The following is a 25,851-nucleotide window of genomic DNA, read 5'->3' as shown; positions in this document are numbered from 1 at the left end:
AAGTTGCTGTCAACTTCCGGTATTTCCGGAAGTGCCGCCATATTGAAAATATTCTTAATCGATAGGTCTCGTTGTGAAACAATGATGTGCAAAAAATCTCCGATCTAGATATCGTAGTTCTCTAGAAACTTCTAATGCGCACTCAACCTGGAACACCCTGTATATACTTCCTAAGACTTTTACAAGTAAAAACTAGTTTTTACACGTAAAAAATAGTTTTTTACAATAAGGTTTTTTACCCACCCATCCCTGAAATAAAATAATAAATGTTTACACTATAATAAAAATATTAGAAACTATGGGACATAAAAATAAAACACACACAAACTTAACTTCGTTTTTAATAAAATATACTTCATCACAATTAAGTCCAAAAAAATAAAGAAAAAAAAATAATATACAACTTCTATCTATTCCTGTACTAGATACATCAAAATATTTAAAAATTTCTTCACTTTTTTTACAGAAAAATCAACTTTTTTCACTTAGATTTCCATCTCAAATTCTTTTTTGTAAATGGGAAATTGTGCGAAAAGCTGCATTCCGCCATATTTTTACAATATTGCCCGTACATGCACGGCTTCGGATGGTAGAATTGACAGTTCACGTTGGTACAGTTGGGGAAAAATTTGCAATTTTGCAACACCGGAACGGCAGTGGTTAACCTCGTAGCTGAAAATATAACATATACAGTACGTCTGCTGGATCTGTGTCTATGAAAGGAATGCGGACAAAAAACATTTAAATAAACAGCAATATATTTTATACGTCGACTTGACGAGTACGTCACCGCAAATCGCTCCGCCCACTCATTTTATTGGCTACTTGCAAATTGTCGAATTTTTATTGATGGGACGCTGTAGCATTTTTTATTTCCTTTAATAAAATTGAATTTAAAAATCTATTTTTATTTAAATTTCTTAGTATTGGCGCCATCTATTTGCTAGATGCCAAAGATACCATACTCCATTTGTTACAGCTCACTTGTCTCGATATTTAATTTCTATTAGCGCATCTATTCGCTAGATGTCAAACTTCATTTATTACAGTTCACTTGTCTTGTTTATTAGCGCCATCTATTCGCTATATGCCAAACTTCCTCAATTGCATTTCACTTGTCCGAATCTCACTTCGCTGTGGATTGCGATTTTCTGTTCTAATGATTTCGATCATATGATATCACTTTTTTCTCTCTCATTTTGTCTGTGGTGAAAAGGTTTTTTTGTGCTTCGGTTCTGAAACGGAGAAGAAGGTCTTTTTTTCTGAGAATTTGGATCTGAAGAAGACGCGTGTTTCGGCGTCCGACAAATTTCCCAGTGAAAAGCACTCTGAATCCACTTTTCGATTTCCATTGCATGGGTATCCGATTTGGAAATTTGAAAACCTTGTAAAGTATGCAATCCAGAGTATAGATCGTATTTGTTTGGTTTCTTCTTGGAATGATCACCGTAAATTTATCCGCCATTTTATATAGCCATATCTAACTAAATTCTATGTCAGTTATTTCCGTTTTTTATTTCGTTTATTTGAGTATTTAATTACTGGTTTGGATCGGCATATGGTTTGAATATATTTATGTAAAGCTGATTTTCAGACCGTAAGTTGTTTTTTTTATTTAGTATCTGTCCTGAGAACTATTTTTTATTTATAGAGTAACTACCACATGGTACTCAGTAATTACCACATGGTATGCGGTAACTATTGTATGTTTCACCCACTTTCATTTTGTATGGACCTATGCAGACCTTAAGACAGTGTTCCTGACATTACAATCGTTCTTTTGGCTGATGTCGAGGACTTCTCCTGCCATAGTCATCTGCATCCACTTCTGTTAGTCTGGAGAATACCTAACTACCTGTTTACATCATAAGAAACTATATACAGATAAGTCTCTTAAGTTTGATACACAAGGTACGCTTTTATTTTATAATTTTGAGACAACAGATTTAATAACCTGGTAAATTATCACTATTTATCCCACATATTGTAGTCAAAATTATTTTTTATTTAACGTTATAAGTTATAATTTGATTCGTACAGTACACTCTTACTTAGCTATGATATTTTATATGAAAATTATTAACACGTATTCATTTTAAAGGTTTTTGTACACGACATGTTTGAAACATCATCGTATTGAGACATACATAAATTTCACCTGTTTTTATTAAGTAGCTTACTTAGTTCAAAGAATACAGTTACTAAATTCAAATCTATTTAAAATAACTTGCGGTTTTATTGGGATCACTGTGACTAATTGATGATACTTGTGTTCGTTTTCAATAAATGTTTAATGTAGGATAGTTATATTTCTGACTTTTATTCCTGATAAACATAATAGACCCTTAATGCTGTTGATTACTTTATTTTAGCTATGTTGTGATATCGTATTTTTCTTTTTGGTTTCTTACTTTACCACTCTCATAAACAAAGTAAGTGGCGCCCTTTTCACTGTCTTTGACCATACCTATTTGAATTCTTAACATCAATATTAAAATCTCTGCAGCCTATATATGTTATCATTTTTTTTAATTTTTAACAACATTAGAAAGTCACTGTGAGTCAGAAGCCTTACCTACGAACCCAGCTTTCCTCTAACCCTGAGCAACGGATTCTTTTTTCATTCTATTCGGGTAACGACAGAAAAGTCGTCACAACGCGTCGTCTAATTTTTTACGAAAAACCTCGAGAGAATATCGTTTCCCCTCTCATGGATACCTCTTAGCTACAGAACGGACAGACGTACTGTATGAAAACTATTTTTGGTTGTTTGGTTATGTTTTTGATTGTGTGTTATTCTCGATATTACCAAGATGTCGACATTAACCGGACATTGCACCTTAACCGTAACATATACATGCATATAAAATAAATAAAACACACGTGAGTTTTTGAAGTTATAACAAACTAGTGTGTTATAAATTTCCTACGAGACTTTTCTGGCAGTATTTGTGCTGTAGTCGCCTCTGCCTGGTTAATAATTTCTTGCGGAAGATCTTCCTGAATCATTTTTCTTTAAAATCTGACTTGCTGGTTGATAATTCACTATTTTATCGTTAAAAATCGCGATTTATCTAAACGACATCTTAATGACAGTGCTATATTTACAAAAAAAGACGCACATCTATATTGCATAGGAACATAAACGCACCCTGATAATTTATTAATTCGCAACAATAAAGTAGAACTGGTAGATCCTTTCAAATCAATTAGAGATTGCACATGAAACAGTTCTGCTGTTGAATAAAATTTTGCATTGCACTACCGTGTTATAACATATAAGTCTCTTAAGAAAATTAGCCCTAAAGCTAAACATTTCCCAGCGTGACTTATTATTAAATTACTAATATCGCTATTAAAAAATAGGGGTTGATGGTAGAAAGGTGAAAACTTGTTTGGGTTGTGATATAAAAAATAGAAATTAAAAAAAAATAGTGTAGCATACTTACTTGACAGTGACTTGACATGATCATAAGGACACTCCCTCTTGGTACAAGAATTACCAAATTTACAGCGTGGGTGAAGAAACAGACATTTTTCTCTGAACTTACAGTGAGGAAACGCCTCACAATTCTGACTGGGATGCACAAACTCACACTTGTCTCCCTGTCTACAGTTTGGCCAATATTTACACCTATAAAAGAAAAAAAAAACACTAAAAATTTGCATAACATATATTTTAATTATTAATACATATTGAAAATCTAAAATATATAAATATATCGTTATATCAAATTATATATGATTAATATAAAAATTATATATGAAACACATATTACAACGATCATATACAAGATCGCTGATATGTATGGAAACGGTCAATTATTAGGTAAAATATACAAGTAACCGCAAAAATGAAATAGAAAAGTTATAGTAGTTATTATAGTAAAATCGAATGGTTTAAGTGATATTTTCAACAGTCAATAACTCGGAAACGATTGGTTTGAGGTACATTGTGTCTGTGAATATTTCGATTTTTGCTTAGAAGTGAAGGAAAAAATGAAATATTATGCAATAATATACAGGGGGTCCATTTAAAAAAAAATAAATTTTGATGTGCCACGACTTTATGACCGACCATATACAGGGTGTCCCAGAAATGAGTGCAAATATTTTAACTGGTAGTATAGTTCAACCCCAGAAACACGCCTATGAGGTTTTTTATGCGAAAAAAAAATGTTGGAAATTTTATATTTTTCTTGACATTTTCCGGAAAATTTTGAAAAACTTTTGAGTGCCACTGTTCACTCTCCGGAAATTCGTTTACCGTGCATGGAGAGAATCTCGGAGTGAATGCAATGTTGCCACTTCCTACCATACCTACACTCTAAATGTTTATAAATTCACAGTAATAATTTTAATGGACTGCAACATAGTAGCAATCATAATCTTAATTTTTGTATTAAGCATAAGCACAGTCACAATCAAAATTTTAATATGCGTTTATACAACATAGTCGCATAACTTGGAATGTAAATACAACTGATAAAGTACCCTAATTTTCTTATTTTTCTATTTCATAATCATTTTAGAAGTGTATTTTTGTTTAAATTTAATAGCGATACACATACATACCTACATAAAGCGATGGCCTATACAAATCCGAAGAAGGTGGATATGCTTCTAAACTCTACCTAAAGTGTGAATTTTGCATACTTCCTCCTGGAAGGTGTAGGGGCACTTAATGTTATGGAATTTTGCAAGTAGTTTTTAAGACTTTCTAGTTGCGGCAACAGCGGGCGGTGAACAAGGCGAGATCCGGGAAATTGCCGATTTCCCCCGACGGCTCTCAAAATGTCGCAATTTATTTTTAAAACTTTCAAAGTTAAATAACTCGGTTATTTTCATTTTATTTTAAAAATGGTAAAGAGAAAATATGTTTCTTTTGACCAGATCTACCACCCCTTAAAATATTTGCACTCATTTCTGGGACATCCTGTATAGTAAAATTTATTACTTGCTAATAGACATTAAAAACCCTATAACTTTTTGCGGTACCTCGTACATTTTACCTAATAATCGACCGCTTCCATACATCAACGACCCTGTATAATTTATATAATATGAACGATATATAATTTTATACATGGCGATCATATATAATTTAAATATGACGATCATATATAATTTTTGTATTTAAAAAAAACTCTAAAAACAATATACTACAAAGTATTTAAATATTAAAGCAGATCAAATCCGACCTTGTTAAAGATTAAAAAATAACATTAAAAAATTACATTAAACGTAAAGATTCTGAATTATTTTTAAGGCAACTACTAAAACTGAACCTCTAATGATGGTGAATAATCCATCCATACATAATCATTAAACATTATTTCTAATAAGCAATTCAGAAGTAAAAAACTACCAAAAATCTACCAATCAAACAAAAACAGTGTTACCTCTCTTTGTTTTTGACGGCTAAAGGTACGTGAACAACGGGCAGCGTGTCCGGTATGTCGGCACGTGTAGGCAAATCAGATCGTGTAGGGTTAACTTTAACTTTATTGTCCGATATTACGCTGTGATCAAACACAATGGGCGAAGGAGTTTTCCTGCCTTCGAGCCTACAAACAAAATAACTGCTAATACCGGGTGTTTTGAGTTATAAAAACATACAGATAGCATTGGTTTATTAAATGTTTTTTTAGGATCTTATGCTCAGTCTACACATAAAATTTTACCTGTTCAGTCAAAATGTATCTAGAGACTGGAACCAAAAGCTAAGGCATGGTTTTAATGTATAAATTACGAAAAAATGTGAGTGTCTTCTTCAAAAGCGAATATCTCCAACAAAAATAAAGCTATCGAGATGAACCAAGAAACAAACTAACGAAAAAGTTCGTCCCTGGACGATAAAATTATTTGTAAATTCCTTGCTGTCTTAACATATTCCACAGGGTGTTTCAAACTTTCACCAAAATATCAACATTTTGTTTCCCCTCGTATAATTGACAGATAGAAACTTTCATTTTTAATTTAGAAAGAGATACTAAAAAGTCAAATAATTTAGCTACATACTGCTTAAAAAATCATCAAATTCGGTCCACTAGAACGCAATTTATAAAATTTTAAAATATGTACATCAAAATTTTAAGGTACCTGTTTAATCCGTCTAACCCGACAGGTAAAGCGTTACGTGTAAAGGGGGCTTTATATCAAAAATATCGTTAAAGAATAAGCATCTGTATGTTTTGTATGAATCTCCAAAAACAAAGTACTGTATGATCGAAAAAAAACCGTTGTCATGGTAACCTTCGAAATGACAATCTATGATAATTTGTGGGTCTAAAAACTTGTACGCTTTTATCCGTTTAAATATTATTTTTGGGACACAAAAAATTATTACTGATTATCATTTCGAAGACCATAAGACACCGTTTTTTTTCCCTCGATCGTGCGATAGTACGATATATTTCCATTAAGAAGTTTTATACCTCATTTTGGCCGAAATTTTCTTATCCGTAAACGGCGTTTTATCGATCCCGTCTAACGTTATAATGAATTGCTGTTTGTTGTTTTGTTGTTGATCTTCAACGATTTTTGTTGATTTTGTTTCAACGATGTTGTTGTTTTGATGAGATTCGTCGCACTCTTTATTATTATCTTTCACCGATGGTATATATTTAGGAAGGTTTCTAAAAAAATTAGTTTTTGTTGAAATATTTATATGTTTTCAAATATGTATGGACGGTTTTCACATAATAATATACAGAGTGATCCCTTTTTTAATGTCTTACACGTTCCCAACGAACAAAAAAAAACTAGGGAAGGAGTAAATTACTAATTTTTATAGTTATACAGGGTGGTCCGAATTGTAACAAGAAAACTTCAACAAAATATTCTGCAGATAAAAATAAGTAAATTGATTATAGTATATAAGTAAAAATAAAAATTTCTGAGAAACATAATATACTTATTGAACGCACTGTAGATATTTGAGTAAGTTCCTAACTAATTTTTTTAATGAAAAGCTATGGAAACTATGTATTTAAAATTAGGGAAAAAATCAAAAAATAATAAATTTAAATTTTTATTATTTATGTTACACTTACCTTTCAACATTTCTCACTGGTTTCGGTATGTATTCTCCGTCAGAGTCGTACTCATCGCTGCTCACGTTTAGTGAGCTCCTCATCCTACTACCAGATTGTTGAATTAGTGATTTTAATTTGGATTTTTCCTTTTCATCAATCCTTTTAACAGAATTATTATCTTTCTGATCCCCATTTTTTTCTTTAAACCTCTTTGTATATAATGCATCAGGCTGTAAAGAAATAGGACGGTTTTTGACAGCTGAATTCCATTTGTTACTTTAGTTAAAATTGTTAAAAAAATATAAAAATATAGAAATCATGAGTATTTTCATCTTTTCGACGTTTTGGCTCAATAAAAATGATGGCAGGATAGTCCTTGGGTCTTCTATTTTTTACGTTGTGGCGTAAAATACACGTAAAATGAACTTAATAAAAAGATAATATTAAACTTTTTTTACCTACCCAACCCTGAAATTAAACAAAAATTTTTATCATAAAATCTATATTTTTACGTGTAACTTTTTAGGGTTCCGTACCCAAAGGGTACCGAACGGTATAGATATATTTTATTTTACATAAAAATGTAGTTTTTTATGCAAAGGATTTTTACCTACCCAACCCTGAAATTAAACAAAAATTTTCGGTACCCTTTGGGTACGGAACCCTAAAAAGTTACACGTAAAAATATAGATATATTTTATTTTACATAAAAATGTAGTTTTTTATGCAAAGGATTTTTACCTACCCAACCCTGAAATTAAACAAAAATTTTCGGTACCCTTTGGGTACGGAATCCTAAAAAGTTACACGTAAAAATATAGATATATTTTATTTTACATAAAAATGTAGTTTTTTATGCAAAGGATTTTTACCTACCCAACCCTGAAATTAAACAAAAATTTTCGGTACCCTTTGGGTACGGAATCCTAAAAAGTTACACGTAAAAATATAGATATATTTTATTTTACATAAAAATGTAGTTTTTTATGCAAAGGATTTTTACCTACCCAACCCTGAAATTAAACAAAAATTTTCGGTACCCTTTGGGTACGGAACCCTAAAAAGTTACACGTAAAAATATAGATATATTATATTTTACATAAAAATGTAGTTTTTTATGCAAAGGATTTTTACCTACCCAACCCTGAAATTAAACAAAAATTTCAAATCTTCTATATAAAACTGTCAGGACTGTGATACAACGACAAAAACATATAATATAACACACTTTAGTTGTATACGTTTTCATTAAACATAAAAACGTACCCTATAAAAAGGTATATTACACGTAAAAAGCCAGTTTTTTGCACGTTTTTTACCTACCCATCCCTGAAATTAAACAAAAACTTCAAATCAATCTAAAAATGTCAGGACATAAAAAAACTACCATAAAAATCGTACCTCGTAAAAAATCGTTTTTTTACACCAAGTTTTTTTTGCCCACCCATCCTTGAAATTAAACAAAAATTTTAAATATATCTAAAAACGCCAGGACCTAGACAGAATGACAAAAAACTTCAAAAAATGACAATTTACTTACCTTCAAATTATTTCCAACTGTTGGCGTCTGCGCGATACTCCTCTGAGCCTCGGCCACAGCCTTTAAAAGTAAATTCTTATTGGCCTGTGCCGCAACATCGTTCGGTATAACCCTGGGCTTGACCTTGATCAAACTGGGCACTTCCCTCACAATTTTCTCCTCCTCATCATCACTTTTTTCTGACGTTTCCGGCTTTTTAATGACGGCCACTTTAGATTGGACACCCAGTCTCGACAATATACCCTATTAAGCAAAAAATAAAAAATATTTTCAATTCAGTTTTTTTGTTCAATACAGACAATATTTTTATGCTTTTCGATATGGAGTATTGTAAAAAAACTGGCTGTGGAACGACAATCAATAATAATTTTGTGCCATTGGAATTATAGTGTTATGTGTTTTTTTAATGAGAGACCCTGTGTGTTACTATATTTTTAGATTCTACGATTGAAATAAAGGTAAATTTGATTAAGGACTATCACACTTAAACCTTTTTTGAAATATTTTCAATTTTATGAAATTGTAGTAAAAATTTGAAAGCCTCATGTCTAAAGGCTATCAAAGTTTTTAATACTAAATATTTACTGAAGTTTATTTATTGATCAGATATTGTGTTGCATTAATAAACAAAATACTGCCTTATACAGAATGTCAATATTCCATGGGTATAGAGAGATATATAATAAAATTATATAAGAGTTTCTTGCCCTGAACTGCTAATATAGAAATTAATTCCACGCTGTGTTCTTCATAATGTGGATCAACCTGCTCTCACTACCGGTTTCGGGGCCCTACCCCATCATCAGGTGAGCTTGGGTATTTCCACAAAACGACGAGCACAGCGCAGAATATATAAATACGACTTGTCGTAAAGTAGCGGTAAGATATTAAGTCCCGCATCGCGAGATATACAGGGTGTCCCAGAAATGAGTGCAGATATTTTAAGGGGTGGTAGATCTGGCCAAAAGAAACATATTTTCTCTTTACCATTTTTAAAATAGATTGAAAATAACCGAGTTATTTAACTTTGAAAGTTTAAAAAAAAAATTGCGACATTTTGAGAGCCAGGGTTGGCATGATATATATCAATGATATATATCGGATATAATATATCATTGATATATATCATGATATTTATACCTTGATATATATCATAGATTTAGGAAGAACAGATATCACATTATGCATTTTAACCCGATCAAACATTCGGAGGTTGACTACGTACTGTAAAAATCAACTGAGATAGAGAAGGCGACATTGCCACATATCAAATTTGCGCCTATCTACTTAGTTTGATTTGCAGAAAAGGTGACTTTAAAACCTTCACCGGATATCAATAAATCTCAATTTCTTAATTAAATTAATAGTTTATTTTTAAAGAAGCATGCGTAATAATATGGTTATTAACCAGAGTTATGTTTACTGTTTAATGTGCTGAAACGTCTAGAACTACTGGCAACGTCGCTGCTAGTCTTCCAGAATGAAATGAGCCGTCCGTCCCACCACCCCTCGCGACGGCCCATGATCCGTTATAGCGTACTACGTTAGCTTACGGTGTGTTTGAAGTCGGAATCAAGTCCGAAGTGAACTTTTCATTGTTTTTCAGTAGTTTTTGTTTTTGTTTAATGTACTTTTGAATCTGCGTATTTTCAATATGGTACGACAGTGTCAAATGTGTAGACAAATAAGCTCAAATTACCCGAATTTGTCTTTTCATAGGTAGGTATTATTTCCGCCGCGCCGTAATCGTACATAGGCGTCCCACAAGGGAACCTCTCACAATTAAAATAATTTCTAATTATATTTGTTGAATTTTGATCTATTAAAACAAGAACGTAGTAGCTGGTAATTGAATTATAATTCGTCTCAATTACTACCTAACTGTTGTAGATCATAACAAATTTGAATATAAACATTACATTTGAAACTTTATTATAAGCCAGAAAGTGACATTTTTTTCTTAAAATTGCGTCCTATTTCGGTCATTATATACGATATTCTAAAGGAATTTTGCTCAACAAATAAACAAAGGTGTTTACCGACCTTTTTTACATTTTATTGCTTATTATATCTGCCCCTTCGGCCTTGTTTAGACAATTTTTTACCACCGTACAAATACATCTTCCTAGAGTTATTTGTACGGTGTGTTTAACTTTTTTTAGAATGGGACGAACTGTAAATAATTCTTAGGCTACTAGTTTTATACATACCTATATAGAGAGTGACCCAGGCCTCCAAAAAAGCTTTTTACCTATTACGTTTTTGGTTTGTGATTTTTATTTCAATTTTTTACATAAGATGGGGGCCATTGTAACGCACATTTTCAAAATATTTTTGTCAACATACAGGGTGATTCAAACCGCAACACATATGCTTAATACAGTTCATGAAGATTAGGACATTTAACTAAAATTTGATTATCTGATGAAGCTCCCTTTAAAAGTAATGGATTTGTAAATAAACGTAATAGGTATTCATTATTATTCGACAGAAATCCCATACTGTAGCACACAGATTTTATACTTTTAATGATAAATGCCTTCTATTGCGAGACTAAAAGGCAATTGCCTCGTATCAGAGCCATCATAATACAAGAAGAAGACCGAAAGAGAGAGAGTCAAATCTTGTTCTATATTTTCAAAAAAAAACACAATTTTCTCATTAAATATTGATTTTAGGTATAGAAAGTTATTAATAATACAAGATTAAACAACTATTACACAGTACTTCACAGGAAGCTATCGATTGCGAACTAACTAAATCGGTACTAATTAGGTACTAATTTTGAAAAGCTCTTTTTAAGATAAAAAAAAGGTAAAACTAAAACCTAAACTATCATTTGAGATTAAACGGGAAGTTCTAAATAATGTTGCCAATCTAAACAAGAAAAATTTATTTATAAGTTAAGTTTTATAACATTCCTAATTAAATTTGGGCGAAAAGAATATTTCTGTTTGCTGTAGGTAATTTTCTCAGGGAAAATACGTAAATAAAAATGACTTTTTAAGTCAAAAAAAGTCAAAAGGACAAGTTATTCCAAAAAAGGACTGTCCTTTTCAAAAAAGGACAAGTGGCAACCCTAGGTATTTCTGGAATGGAAATTTAATGGCAAATCTACAACTTTGGTTTGAAAATATGTTCCGGCCACCTGTGTTTACAAAAATGTCTAATATGTGCCTAAATGCCTCCATATTCTGAAAAAAAAATTGAAAGAAAAGTCACCAACCACAAACCTAATATAGAACTGTTTTGGAAGCCTGAGTCACCCTGTAAATATCCAAAAGTAACTGAAAGGTTATATAGAAGTAACTGAAAGTTTAAATTGAAAATCGACGTTGGAGTAATTTTCGAAAACTACTAACGTTTCAACATAAGTATATGTGGGATATTAATTGTATTATTATATTAGACCTTATAACAAAACTCATCTGACGAAAAAGTGTTAATGTAGTATATTAATATGGAGTAAAAATTTTACTAATTAATTTACTTTTAGTTTACTAATTAAACTCGCTCCAAAAAACGATACGTCACTGGCCATTAGAACAATCCCAAATGCGCCTAGTTACCGGGGTCGGAAATTTTAGACTTCTCTGTCTCTTCTGTCCTTGTTTGACACATTGGAATGTTTGATACACTACCAACGAGTATTTATGAATGAGATGTTCGGTCTATCTTTATAATGTCTTTGATATATATCATGATATTTATAAAATAAAATAAAACTCAACTCTTTTCTTAAATTTCTACGTTAAAAAAGTCAACATGGAACAAAAAAGCTGGAAAATTGACTTTTTTATTTAAATACAACAATCAGAATGAAAAAAAAAACAAAAAAGATAATATTGATTGGATCTGGGAAAATTCAAATGTACCGAAAACCTTGCCGACGAATCTGACGATGATTTACCATTAATAAAATTAATAAATCAAATATAAATTTGTTTGTTGTTAGTTTTAGAATAGCTGTTTATTTTTTTGAATTTCCGTTTATTTTTTAGAATTTCCGTTTATTTTTAAGAATTTCTGTTTATTTTTTTAGAATTTCTGTTTATTTTTTAGAAGTTCTGTTTATTTTTTTAGAATTTCTGTATATTTTTTATATATTTATATATTTATGTTTTAATGTTGTTCCTATTATGTGCAAAGCAACAATAATTAAGTTGAAATAAAAATATTTGCTTGAGCTCTTGATTTTACTTGATACTAAACGCCAGTTTTACATAAAAAATAGAAACAAAAATAAATATCAAAACTTGATATACAGGGTGTTTCAAAACAAATGCGAAAAACTTCAGGGGGTGATTCCTTGTTCAAAATAAAGGGTAGTTTGCTTCATAAACGTTGGGTCAAAAGTCAACCATTAGGGAGATATCGCGGTACAAAGATGGCGGAAAAATAATGTTCTTATTTTTTATCTTGAAAACGAAAAGAGATAGACTAATGAAATTTTATGGAAGCATTACTGTTATGAAAACACCATTTCTGGTAATTTTTTCTCTTTTTTAAAATGAGTGGAAGGGGTTTAAATAAACTACCCCTATCATTCTTGTTAACGAAATTTAAAGAAAAATCTTATCAAACACATGCAAAAAAATTAATTTGGATAGTTTAGTTTGTTTAAAAACTTTTTTATCTCTTGTATTTTTTTGATAAAACTCACCGATTTGAAATTAAAAAATAAAATGTAAATCTTTACATGTCAGGACAAAACACATTTTTAGATTCAGAATCTTAGAAAGAAAATAACGATAATAATAATCATCTAGATAATAACGTATTGCGGTAGAGTAATGTCAAATAAAATAATATTAGAAACATCCTAAAAAATAACAGCGGCCGACTAGATTTTTTCCTAAAAAAATTACAGCAGCCCACTAGATTCTTTATCAGAAGATGTTTTTTGTCCTGACATGTAATGCTTTACATTTTATTTTTTAATTTCAAATCGGTGAGTTTTATCAAAAAAAATACAAGAGATAAAAAGTTTCTAAACAAACTAAACTATCAGAATTAATTTTTTTTTTGCATGTGTTTGATAAGATTTTTCTTTAAATTTCGTTAACAAGAATGATAGGGGTAGTTTATTTAAACCCCTTCCACTCATTTTAAAAAAGAGAAAAAATTACCAGAAATGGTGTTTTCATAACAGTAATGCTTCCATAAAATTTCATTAGTCTATCTCTTTTCGTTTTCAAGATAAAAAATAAAAACATTATTTTTCCGCCATCTTTGTACCGCGATATCTCCCTAATGGTTGACTTTTGACCCAACGTTTATGAAGCAAACTACCCTTTATTTTGAACAAGGAATCACACCCTGAAGTTTTTCGCATTTGTTTTGAAACACCTTGTATATCCGATATTTGATATTTATATAAATATTATGATATTTGCCAACCCCGGAATTCACACGAAATTAGTTAAAAATCGGTCCAACAATTAAATTGATGAATAGTTATTTTTATATAGTTTTATAAAGTTTACAATTATTTTTTGATTTATTATCTGTTATATCTGTGATACAAATATTTTATATAGTTTTCTAGGACACATTTTTATAACTTTTACAGTTATTTTTTTATTTATTACAAAGTTTCAATAAAATATATTTTTTTTTGATATAAATCAAATGATTAAAATTAAAAAAATAACTTGATTTAAATCATGCCAACCCTGGTAATTTTATTAAATTATACAAATATTCTCGTTTATTATTGGTTTAAAGTAAATATGACAGTGTCCTCCAAAAAAAAATGCGAGTTACTAACTTTAAATTCTAATTCTGAGCTGGTAAATAAGCTAGATGCTTTACCTAGACCGTTATTCAGAAGCTATTATAGAGACCATTTTTAGGTAAAATTGAACGCTCTAGAACTTTTATTTGAACTTAATGGAACCGAAATTTCAAAAAAATAATTTTATTTATTTATTTCATCCCTTCTCGAGGGTGAATTTATTATTTGCGATTATACAAAAATAAAAATAAAAAACTACTTACCTCTTTTCTGGATTCCTTCCCTCTAGTCCTTCTTGGACTTCTCTCTCTACTCCCACTCCTCCTGTCATTATACCTTCGACTTCTCGACCTATCTCTAGAACTACTCCTCCTCTTACTTCTGACAGACCCCGTATACTTTTCCTCCTCCCTCCTATACTCCGATAGGCTAACCTTTTTTCTCGGCTCTCCATAAAAATCCGGACTTCCAGTTCTCTTTCCGAGTCTATCGAGTACTGAAGATTTCCTCACAACTGATTTGTCACTTTTTAAAGCGTTACTGTCATTATTAAAGTCATTTTCAAAAGTTATTCTCTGATGAACTGATTTTTTTTCGGTTGTTTCTTCTTTTTGTTGGTCGGTTTCCTCAATATTTTCAGCGGCAAGCAGTGACTCGGCAAGTTTAGTCAGTTCCGAGCCGCTTATTTTCTTTTTTATAACACTGACTTGCCTGGTATGGGCTAATGGATTATCTGAAAGATTATAACATCCTTCAAATTTTGTACTTATTTTATATCAGTCGAAAGAATCACACTTAAATAAGAATTTTAAGGAAAAAAATGTAAATTACCCTTTACAGCTCAACTTTCGTTTAGCTGAAATCTGTTATCACAGATTATATAGATCTTATCTATCTTTGTTTTTTCTTTATTGTTTTTCGTGGTTCCAATTTTCGGAATCGGGCACTAGTTAGGTGACTAGTTTGCGCACATAGCACGCCCACTTATGGCCTCTAAAATTGTGCACAGCGCCTGACCGGCACAGTTATTAGAGAGATATCGGAAAACCGAATAGCGTCATCCAGTATTTACGCGTACCTTATCATGGTTACGATATGCGCGAGTCAATTTTTAACGCAACACCCGCTCATAACGTTACCGCCTGAGTAATTTGCGGATCAATTACACCAAGCGCTCTTTCTAAATAACCTCTGATAACGTTTAAAAATTGCTTAAATGGGCATGTGCGGGTATTTGACAACCGGAGCCGGCCGGCGATATCTTTTATTTTAGGTTATGTTTGAATTGTTTTGAATTATTGCTTTAGTTTTATTAGGTAATTTGATATTTAAGTAGCTGGGATTAGTTTTAGTTAAATAAATATAGGCCAAAATATGGATTCCACCTCTTCCAATACTAAAGAACCTATAAAGAGTCATAGGTTTACAGCAGATGACGACTTAGCCCTTCTAAGAGAATTTGTTGTTTGTTGCTTGTTGCCCTAAACCCACTGGCAGACGTTGAACAATAAAGCACTGGAAATAAGCACTTTAGTTTTAAAATACCTAGTAAACAAAACAATGTCAAAGTTTTAAATTCAAAGTTAGGTTAAGTTTAAATAGCGGACGCGACGCGAACAGAACTCTTTCCGATCCGATAACTATAAATGAAGAGAGTTAATACCACCTCACGTAAAGGAAATAACACCTGGCCTTATTAACGTCCATGCACGCTATTCGGTTTAGCGATATCTCTCTATTACGCTGTTTATTGTTATTTTACGCGAGTTTATTTTTGCGCACAGGAAATTTGACTCGTTTGCACATCGTCATAAAAAACAATTTTCGTACCACGAATTAGGGACAAGATTTTATCTGTATACTTATAGGATACCTAATCTGTGCTGTTATATAAAAGATGACTTTATATATGCGTTCTAGAAGGCGTTAGGAGTGCAAATATACAAAAATTTTCGTGCGGAAATGCGTCAATTTCATTTTTCGGGCTTTAGTATAGCCGAAATCTGTTACATCAAAACTAGTCTTCGGGGTGTGTTTTAGACATTTTTCTAAACAACATAAAAACACAAAAAAGTGTCTGCGGAAATTTTTTATTTTTATTTTACATAAAAAAATGCTTTGACTTTAGAATAGCCGAAATCAGTTACATGAAAAATGAACTTGTATTTGTTTTATACGAGCCTTTACGAGCAAAGAAATACAAAAAAATTCCTGCGGAAATGTGTCAATGTCACTTTGGCAAGTCACACACGGGCAAGGACTGTATATATTCTAGGACTGTTCGATCTGGTTCGATCGCGTCAAATCGCCGCTGTCGTAGTCGCCGTGGAATGCTACGTCACGCGCTGACCAGCGCTCCACAGTGCGGCGGATGGTTATTCTAGCGGGACAAAATCTCAAGAGCAATGTTTGGGACTTAAAATCTAAGAACGTAGCAAATGGTCTAATATAGAGCAACTATATGGTTAAATTTATTTATTTATTAACAACTTAATTTATTAATAAATAAATACAAGATAATAAAACTATGATATTATTCGTACATGATGTAACGTTTTTAGTTCGTTACATGTCTTTTTTATATATAATATATGATGTCTGGCATATCGTCACACGATTCCGTATCGTTCGGGCCTGATGATTTATTTGACGAATTGTTACGTTCTCTAGTCCACAACCCTGTTTTCGTTTGACACAACCCTGTTATCGCTCTGTGGAGGCGCGCTCTGTCAACGTCGCTTCTGTCAACTCTCTGTGATTTAACTTCACTTTTGGTTAGAACGTTTGGCCTGTCAGACGCCATTAGTCCCAGTTTTTGAGAAATGGTGATTATTTAAATCTTGCTGTATAATCTGAATCAGCTGCTATTTCGAAGCTACAGGTAAAGATGAGATATTATCCTTTTAGATTCGTTACTATTACTGCGTATTTTTAGGGTAGAGTTGCGGATGCCCCAACCTAACTTGTAATTGTATTTTGCTGGCACGTTGGCGTCCCTTTTCTTTTGTCCTCCAGAATGTCACATGGAAGGAAGGACAGGTTCTTTATTATTTAGTGAGCCCTCGGAAGTAATTCGAGGTAGGTTCATTTTGTTTATAAGATCTTGTTTGGTTTTAAACAAGAGTTTCATATTTTTAGGGTCCAAGGTACGAACAGTGTCCAAGGTACGGACTATTTCCAAGGTACGGGTAGTGTCTTATGTACAGACATTATCTTATGTACGGATGTCCTGTGGACAAGTGTCCCCAGTGAGAGCGATTTTTTCTTGCATCTAAGTGCCACAGCGTGGATGTAGCTTGAGTCCCATGCTGCTTCACTCCCATTTCTAAGCCTGATCAGTGGCTGCGGCTGTAAGGATTCATGGTGTCCTCAATCTGGCCCCTTTTTTTGTTGTTTTGACCAACAGGATCGCCGACAGACAGTACAGAGATGCTAGACCACCTCACGCTGCTACTGTTTGAAACAAGGTTACATAAAAGAACAGCTAAGTGTATATTTAAGTTCTAGTTTTACATTTTAACAGCTAAAATATTTTCAGTCTTAAACAGTAACGTACATCTTAAGTAATATCGTACAGACTATGTTCAGTGGTTAGATTGTTAAGAACATTCATGTCGATATAATCTTTAAAATATAATTTAGATCTTAGGTTTCATTGCATTACATCTTGTAATGGTATTACCCTTGATTATGTATTATTACTTTTATAGATATTATTGCACTATTTTAATAGATGGATAATCAAACATAGATTCTAGAATCTACAGGTGTAACATCTTCGATTTAGCATCATATGGAATATATCAAATTAATTAAAGTAATGCTACATTTCATATTTTCTCTTAAACTTTACATGTCCTGTATTTTACCGTAGTTGTTTTCATTGATATTTAGTACGACTCCTACCACCACTTTCTTTGACATATAACCACTATATATTTACTAGAACTCTAAAATGTCATGTATCAGCAAAGAACGTCATGAATAAATATAGTCATTAGTTTTAAGTATTACACAACTGTGTTTTTTTTCTCTGTACATGCTTGGCGCCCAATATCTATATATCTTTTGTTAATTATTACTGATTCATTTTCTCTCTAGTGAAATACCTTATCCACGACTGCTCTCCGATGAAAAGCTGCCGTTCGCAGTGGTAGTGGTTTAAAAAACGCTACAATGACACACAAAAACCGTATTGTAAACTATTGCCAAATACATAAAATTATGATATCAAAAAACTCTTTAGCAGTTTTTTTTAAATTAATTTGTAATCTTGTGTCTTAATTAATTTGTAATCTTTTTTAATTAATTCGTAATCTCTATAATTTATTTTTAAAAAATATATTTTATTTTGAAAATAATAAATGAGATAAATATTTTAATTTTAATTTTAACACTCGGTAATTGTAAATTCATATATAGTAAGTATCTAAGACAATTTTTTAAACTCAGTGCCTTTTAATGGAGTTGTTTTGTTTTTATACTATCCGATTGAAATGAATCTTTTTGGGCATTCACCTGTTAAGCTTGAATTCCCTGTGACTGTGACTACCTGTGTTGGTAACTATTGGTAACTTTTGAGTTGATCTACATCATTCAATATATCGATATTTGAAAAAAAAGTGAAAGTTTGATATCTGCAGAACAAAGGCACGAAGGATTTTAACAAATAATATACGTACAGTAGAAAAGTACATACCTTTGGCAATCTTCAACATAATTTGGCTTTCTAATAAAATGTATAAGCACTTGTAAATATTTTGTTTTCGTATGATCTCTGCCTTGCTGAGCAGAAAACGACCAAATTTGGTTGATAAAAATGTATCGAAATACAAAGAATATTCATGCATTTTTGTATCAATTGGAATGTCTACTATTTATTCTTATCAGTACACATTTTTTGGCTTATTTCTAACCAAACGCTTTTGTCCCGCTAAATTTATCTTCCAACGCACTGTGCGCTCGTCCGTCAAATGCAAAAATAACTGTCACTGTCTAAAATCTTTAGCGCCAACTTCAACTCGGTCAGTAGATGACGTAAAAAAACTGACAGTGCAGGAAGATAGGAATCGAACTATCCTTATCTCTATAGTATCCTTGGCTTACGGGACCCGGGAGCGAATAGAGGTGTTGGGTGGGGTAAAACATCTTTCGGAGGAATAACAATTCTTGTAGAATAGATAATATAGGTTCTTGTAAACTATAAGTACCTCGGAATGTTGCACTTATTCTTGTTTTTTATTAAAGCTTTACGTAAATAGGGCTGATTCAAAACAAAAAATCATTGGATCATGCAGTTTTCTTTTATATTTCAATAATTAACTGTGATTTTGCAAAAATATTAGGTTGGTTAGCATTTGGGTTGCTTTGGTTAGCTTTTCTTTGTGGAGGGTGTTAAGCTGTGATTTTTATATTTTAATAATTAACTGTGATTTTGTAAAAATATTATTAGATTGGTTAGCATTTTAGACACTTTTAAATGATTTTTTTAGTTCAAAAGTGATAATTTTTTATGTATTTATGCTTACAAAAATGGAAAATGAAAATCAGGCACAGGCATTTCCGCAGGAAATTATTAATTTTCCTGCGTTTGTAAAGGCTTCTAAAAAGCAAAAATATATTTATTTTTTATATAACTGATTTCATCTATTCTAAAGTCTAATAAATTTCCTTAGAAAATGAAAACAGCTTATTAACGCAGGAAAATTTTTGTGTTTATATTATGTTCAGAAAAATATTAAAAATAAAACGCAAAATGTATTTTTTATAGCAGATTTCAGTTATTCTAAAGTGCGAAATTTGGAAATTACGCATATCCGCAGGAAAATTTGTGTTTTCCGTACATGACATTAGTCTTTAAAAATAATTAGGTCGCTCTGACAAAAATTTACTGATGAAAGAACCTAAGGTAATAAATAACCTTAATATTTGCGAAACCTTTAAAAATTTAAAAATACTTTAAATACAAGAAGAGTTATATAATTTTAATTCTGCATTTAACAAAAATACATCCCTTTAAAAAAATTAAAAAAAAAATTATTTGATATTTTAGAAATTTTGGCGAGAAATTTTGAACACCCTGTATGATTTAAAATCACGATATTTAAAGCAAAATAAGTACATACCATCTATAACAAATACCTAGTATAGTTTTGATTTCAGGACAGTTCTTGTATTTTTAATAATTTTTTTAAAAAAGACTGATAAATATATGTTTTATTCATTTGTTTATAAATACCGTCTGGTCAAAAAAAAACAGCGTCAGCGATGGCTATGAAATGAAGATCGCTGTCATTTTATATGTAAAATTATATAGAAAATGTCAACAATCATCATTTCCAAGCCAACTGGATGCCGTTTTTTATCGATCATACAGTAGCTCTCAAACCGTCTAAAAAAACTATCAAAACAAATATCAAAAAAAATATCTTAAGATTAAGTCAACTAATTATCAGAAAGGAATCCAAAAATGCAATAGTATACAGGATGTTCCATTTAAAAAAATCAAAAATATCATCCTGATCCACTAACACTTTTTTGATCCATCATGTAGAAGTTAAAATATTTTATTGAAATACATCCCAGTACATACTTTAGGCTTGCACTAGGTAAAACAAAATTCGATTTTTTTTAATAAGACCTACAGATACTAGACACCTACCTTCTTCTTTTGATTGATTATTAATCCATTCCTCATCATTTTCATTATCACTTTCAACCAACAATCCCAACCTACTTTTAACATTGTGAATTTTCCTCTCAATATCTTGTAACTCCTTTTCATTTGAGCTATCGTTTACTTCCGATAGGAGAGGTATATCAAAGTTATCATCAACTAAAATTTTTCAATATTTAATACTTTATTTCTTGATTAGATAGTTCTTACTTACCGATATTGTTTGAGACCGACAAACTACTTTCATTTTCTATAACTATCCTTCTTTTATCACTAAACTTATTTGCTATTAAGGGTAGATCATCGGTAAGAGACTTTTCATTAGAATCTAATGTAACTTCAGGTTTTTTATCAACTATTTCGGAATCTTCTTCTGTCTTAACCTAGAAAACATATCTAAATACAGAATTATTCCTTATAGTATCTATGAAACTATGTACCTTCTTGGAGTTCTTCTCTTTCTTTAATTTAATGCTACCTTTATCATCAACTTGATTATCAGTGCTTTTTCGTTTACTAACTTTCGAATAAATCTCAGGATTAGTTACAGTAACCTCTTTAAGCTTCTTAAGCACTATATGAAGCCAATTTACAAAGGTAGATGTCTTAGAAGAAAGAAATAAGTTCAGGTCATCATTCATCTGTGATTTTGATCGTCTGTTAGCCACCATAACCATAATGTAGTCAGGTAATTCATCGTCTGCATAAATTAATCAGTTATTTAAGCCGGATTTACTTAAATTTATCTTATACATACCTACATAGCAGTCAAGTTCCATTAGTTTTGCCTTAATAGCACTCTGAAAGCAATTTATAAATAGAATTGTTCATTGCAAAAGAAATCGATACTTACTCGCATTTTTTGGCCCACTTCGGCCCCAATGTTGTCCATGTTAGAAGCGTTATTATTTTACATTTAGAATAGAACGTACTATTAAAACATTATCGATAAGTTTAAATATTATTTTTAAATATAAACCAACAACAAAATTCTCCAATTTCTTCACATCTGACTAGTGACTGATGACTTATGACATTGACAATTGGTAGTTGACAATTGACATAAAATTTCAATGTTGTCACATGTTTTAAGGAATGTTGATAAAAAAGGAAACTACCAATTTAAAGTTTAAAAAATAATTTATTTGTTACATTAAAAATTATCTGAAGAAATGCACTCATACTTTTATTTATTTTGGTACTGTTTATAACATCAATTAGGGCTTAAAACTTAGGAAAAAACGTTTTTTTTTGTCAATGCAACTGACATTTTCCTCATATTTTTTTATCGTGTCTTTATCTCGCAACCTGGCAACGTCGCATACTTGTTTGAAGTACGTTGTGCGATGGGTTTCCTCCAAAATTTTCGCCAGAAATTTACCATGAGTTAGCAATCAAATTAATCTAATTTCGGGAAATCGTGGGGAAATCTTTCAGTGTATATTTTCGTCTGTTAGAATATCTTTTGTTTTCTTACTGGTAGCCCTAGTCAGTCATGATTGATGTGACTCCATCTCACTATGAAGATGAGGTATGTAGAAATTTTAGTTTTCACATTAAAAGATTTAGATAAACTTTTGTACTTTAATGTTAATAAATATTTCATTGAAAATCTGCTACTTATGGAGAACGTAATGAAAGAACTCTTTAAATTTGCTAACATTTTTTTGGCGCTTTTGCCTCATAACCTTACTTTTTCTGTGTGAAATTAGAAATTCAAGGATTTTTCTGTATCAGATAAACAACGCTAGCAACAGAGCGACAATTTTGTATCCGACGCCTGCTTGGGACTACTTTTGCGACACAAACATGCAAGAAATCATTCCAGGAGTATTTTTAGGGCCTTATGCAGCTGCACAAATTCACTGCCTCAGTAACCTTGTCGATAAGGGTATAAGGTAAGGTTTTTCTTCTCCCAACTGTAGCTGGTGTACACCTCTTATTTTTTTTTTCTTTTTAGATATATAATATGTGTCCGGCAAGACATAGAAGCACATATTATCCGACCGCAAATTAGTGATCCCTCTTTTACGTATCTTACATTGGACATAGCGGATCAGGTTACAGAAAATATCATCAGGTTTTTCCCAAAAGTGAAGAATTTTATTGATGAAGCCCATTCGAAGAATTTTAAAGTACTTGTTCATGGAAACAATGGCAATTCTCGAAGTGCAACCCTAGTTCTAGCTTATGTCATGGAAAAATTTGGGATTGGTTTGAAGTAAGGTAATGGAAATAATTAAAATATGTTAGTTTAATTTGTTGAATCTCTTTTAGTGAGGCGTTGAATTTTGTGAAAACAAAAAGGGCTTCTGTGAACCCCAATGAAGGTTTCTGTGCTCAACTTTCTGAGTACGAACCAATATACAAGGCGAGACAAACACTAAACAATGGAGAATCTTCCTTTTCCAGTAAGATTCGACAGAAACGTAAATCAGAGCAACTGAGTGAATCAATAAACGATTCTTTGAACTACGAATTGATTCAACCACCGCCTAGTCCAATAGCTTGCGATTATAATGACTTAGAAAGCATAATGAAGAACAACAGCCCCACTGTGAGCGATTTCGAGAAAAACCTGTACAAATTGTGGCTAGAACAAAGGTAGAATATTATTATCATTATTATTTTTAATGAAAGTATATTTATTTTAAGAATCACAAACAGAAAAAAATATATTAACAGAACATTTTTAAAAGAACGTATCACAGATTCTCGATGATTTCACAGCATGAATTTTTTATATTCATATCAGGGATGGGCAAGTGAAAAAACCCTAACGTAAAAAACTAGATTTTTACGTGTAAAATATAGTCTTTTTTACATGTAAAAAATAGTTTTTAGGTGTAAAAACTAGATTTTTTTATGGTATAGAAATAGTTTGGAGTTGTAAAAAACTAGATTTTCTACGTGTAAAAATAACAATTTTTTACACATTTTCGACGTTTTATTTACACTTAATAATACTGCCCTATACAAAGTGAAGAAAGAATTGTACATATGTATGTAACATCTGTGGCCGACACCTTGTTGTTATTATTATTATTTAGTTTTTAAAGAAATCTTGTAAAGTTGTTGCGTTTTATTTTGTTATATTTTAGGCACAGTATAAAGATCTCTTATGCTGTAATTTTAATGTAATAAGTCTATGATTGTGTAGCTGTAGAAATCTAGACTATTCTTGAACCAGGCTTGTTTTTAGAGTATTTTACTCAATAATTGTTAAAAAAAACTGTAACAAATTGGGAATTTGTTACACATTTTTCTTGTAAAGAATGTAATAATTTTTTTAGTGCAATCCAGGGATGGGCAAGAAAAATCTTGGCGTAAAAAATTAGTCAAAAAGAACGTGTTTTTTACTTTTGTTAAAAAATTTCGGTCTAAAGATTCTCTAAAAACTCTGTTATTTGTTAAAAACCTTTTTAAAAAAGATATTTCAATATGCTTCACTATGTTTGGTCGTTTTAATGATTTTTACGCACATATTTGCTTGCAAAATGTAAAAAACGGGAAGAGTAATTTAAATACCCATCCCTGGAGGAATGAAGTAGCAAATTCTTAATTTGTAACACTTTTAATTCTTTTGGTAATAAGCTACAGTTGGTTTAAAATAAATTTTTGTATATGAGTAGATGTAACAAATTAATAGTTTTATTTCTAGTGTAATAAATGTGTAATTATTACACATAGCATGGTATATAACGTAATAAATTCAGGAAATTGCGTAATAAATTGTTAATTTGTTACATTTATTGATTTGCCTTACGTAATTCTACAGTAAATTCAATGGTATGATCATTTGCAACATAATTATATGTATATGGTGATTCACAGCGATGGCACATTAGAAGTTTATGGAAATTCGGTGATAGTTTTTTTTTGAAAAATTTGAATTTTTACATAAAGGCACCTGCTCCATCTATCTAAAATATTTTCACCGTTACAATGTTGCCGCATCATTTGAAAAGTGGTAGCATCTTTCTTATTTTAAATGGAACACCCGGTATATTATTAGATTTTTGGAAACTACTTTTATGTCTCATACTTTTTTTAGTTTACTAACCTATACCTATGTATTTCTTGGACACTCGCCAATTTTTCCCACGCTCGAATTTAAAACGCCCCACTCCGACGATGCTTAACTGAATTAAGCGAGCGACAGTCAGCCTCATTCAGTCGATGCATAACCTCCACCGATGACGTGTAGGGCCGTATTACGGAAGATTTTAATTCGATTTTTTCTTATATTTAACCATAGGTATTTGTGCTTTTATTTCAATTTTATTTTTATTGTTGGAATGGGAAAAGGTTTTCCGGGACGTGCGGCTGCTGGTTACACAAATAATTATGGAAATAATTCAAAATATAGTCTGTTTAATTTTCAATTCAATTCAAAATTAATGTTCAATTCAAAAGTATTCACACTTTAGAGCTTTTCAAAACGATAAAGACCACTTATTTGGAGGCTTGCTAATGCCAAGTGGCCATTTTTTTATTTAGTGTCCTCATTGGAGGCTATTTTTATAAGCTTTGTATGTAACTATCTATGTATGTATGTATGTTTTTGCGGGACAAATCTTGTAAGCTAAATTAGAACCACTTCCTTTTATTGTAGGAGATTGAAATTTGGCATGTAGGTTCAGACCCGATGACAATACATTTTTTGCAAGGCATGACCCGAATTTTTGACAGCTATCAAAATGGCGGCATTTTTGAGGTTTTTGATTTTTTAAAATTCTATTTATGAATGGCTCGGGCTAAAATTATATATATATATAGGTATATTGTGGGTATATACATATGAAAAAAATATATGAACGGCCATCTTGAAAAAATGACAGTTTAATGACATGTCAAAATT

General features: G+C 31.3%; 2 protein-coding genes across 3 annotated transcripts; one reads left to right on the top strand and one right to left on the bottom strand.

Moving 5' to 3' along the window:
- Nucleotides 1-343: 343 nt before the first annotated feature.
- Nucleotides 344-22,037, bottom strand: LOC115890352 (zinc finger CCCH domain-containing protein 14). 2 transcript variants are annotated; one of them, XM_030910553.1, is made up of 12 exons: nucleotides 21,844-22,037; nucleotides 21,748-21,790; nucleotides 21,431-21,690; nucleotides 21,205-21,373; nucleotides 20,976-21,149; nucleotides 14,578-15,047; nucleotides 8,578-8,820; nucleotides 7,056-7,267; nucleotides 6,438-6,638; nucleotides 5,403-5,567; nucleotides 3,450-3,634; nucleotides 344-672 (listed from the first exon to the last, which is right to left on the bottom strand). In XM_030910553.1, exons 1-12 carry the CDS (start codon nucleotides 21,880-21,882, stop codon nucleotides 482-484), a joined length of 2,352 nt encoding a protein of 783 aa, XP_030766413.1. In that variant the 5' UTR covers nucleotides 21,883-22,037; the 3' UTR covers nucleotides 344-481. The 2 variants fall into 2 exon arrangements, with proteins under 2 accessions (XP_030766413.1, XP_030766414.1); XM_030910554.1 differs by lacking the exons at nucleotides 5,403-5,567; nucleotides 6,438-6,638 and having other exon boundaries at nucleotides 21,844-22,036.
- Nucleotides 22,038-22,285: 248 nt separating this feature from the next.
- On the top strand, nucleotides 22,286-25,585 carry LOC115890354 (serine/threonine/tyrosine-interacting protein A-like). Its single transcript, XM_030910555.1, has 5 exons — nucleotides 22,286-22,521; nucleotides 22,728-22,888; nucleotides 22,951-23,211; nucleotides 23,268-23,594; nucleotides 23,646-25,585. Exons 1-5 carry the CDS (start codon nucleotides 22,486-22,488, stop codon nucleotides 23,710-23,712), a joined length of 852 nt encoding a protein of 283 aa, XP_030766415.1. The 5' UTR covers nucleotides 22,286-22,485; the 3' UTR covers nucleotides 23,713-25,585.
- Nucleotides 25,586-25,851: the final 266 nt, after the last annotated feature.

This window comes from Sitophilus oryzae, unplaced genomic scaffold, assembly GCF_002938485.1.
Source record: "Sitophilus oryzae breed Bouriz unplaced genomic scaffold, Soryzae_2.0 scaffold_863_pilon_pilon, whole genome shotgun sequence".
Taxonomy (NCBI): domain Eukaryota; kingdom Metazoa; phylum Arthropoda; class Insecta; order Coleoptera; family Curculionidae; genus Sitophilus; species Sitophilus oryzae.
This window is presented reverse-complemented; position numbering and strand designations above follow the sequence as displayed.

Bases quoted from the DNA above. Each gene is read 5' to 3' on its own strand.
- LOC115890352 (XM_030910553.1), bottom strand. From the start codon at position 21,882: ATGGACAACATTGGGGCCGAAGTGGGCCAAAAAATGCGA. The intron at 7,268-8,577 runs GTAAGTAAATTG...ATTTCTTTACAG, and splicing joins CAGTTGGAAATAATTTGAAG to CCTGATGCATTATATACAAA. The intron at 673-3,449 runs GTAAGTATGCTA...TTATATTTTCAG, and splicing joins TCATGTCAAGTCACTGTCAA to CTACGAGGTTAACCACTGCC.
- LOC115890354 (XM_030910555.1), top strand. From the start codon at position 22,486: ATGATTGATGTGACTCCATCTCACTATGAAGATGAG. The intron at 22,522-22,727 runs GTATGTAGAAAT...TTTCTGTATCAG, and splicing joins CATCTCACTATGAAGATGAG to ATAAACAACGCTAGCAACAG. The intron at 23,212-23,267 runs GTAAGGTAATGG...AATCTCTTTTAG, and splicing joins AAATTTGGGATTGGTTTGAA to TGAGGCGTTGAATTTTGTGA.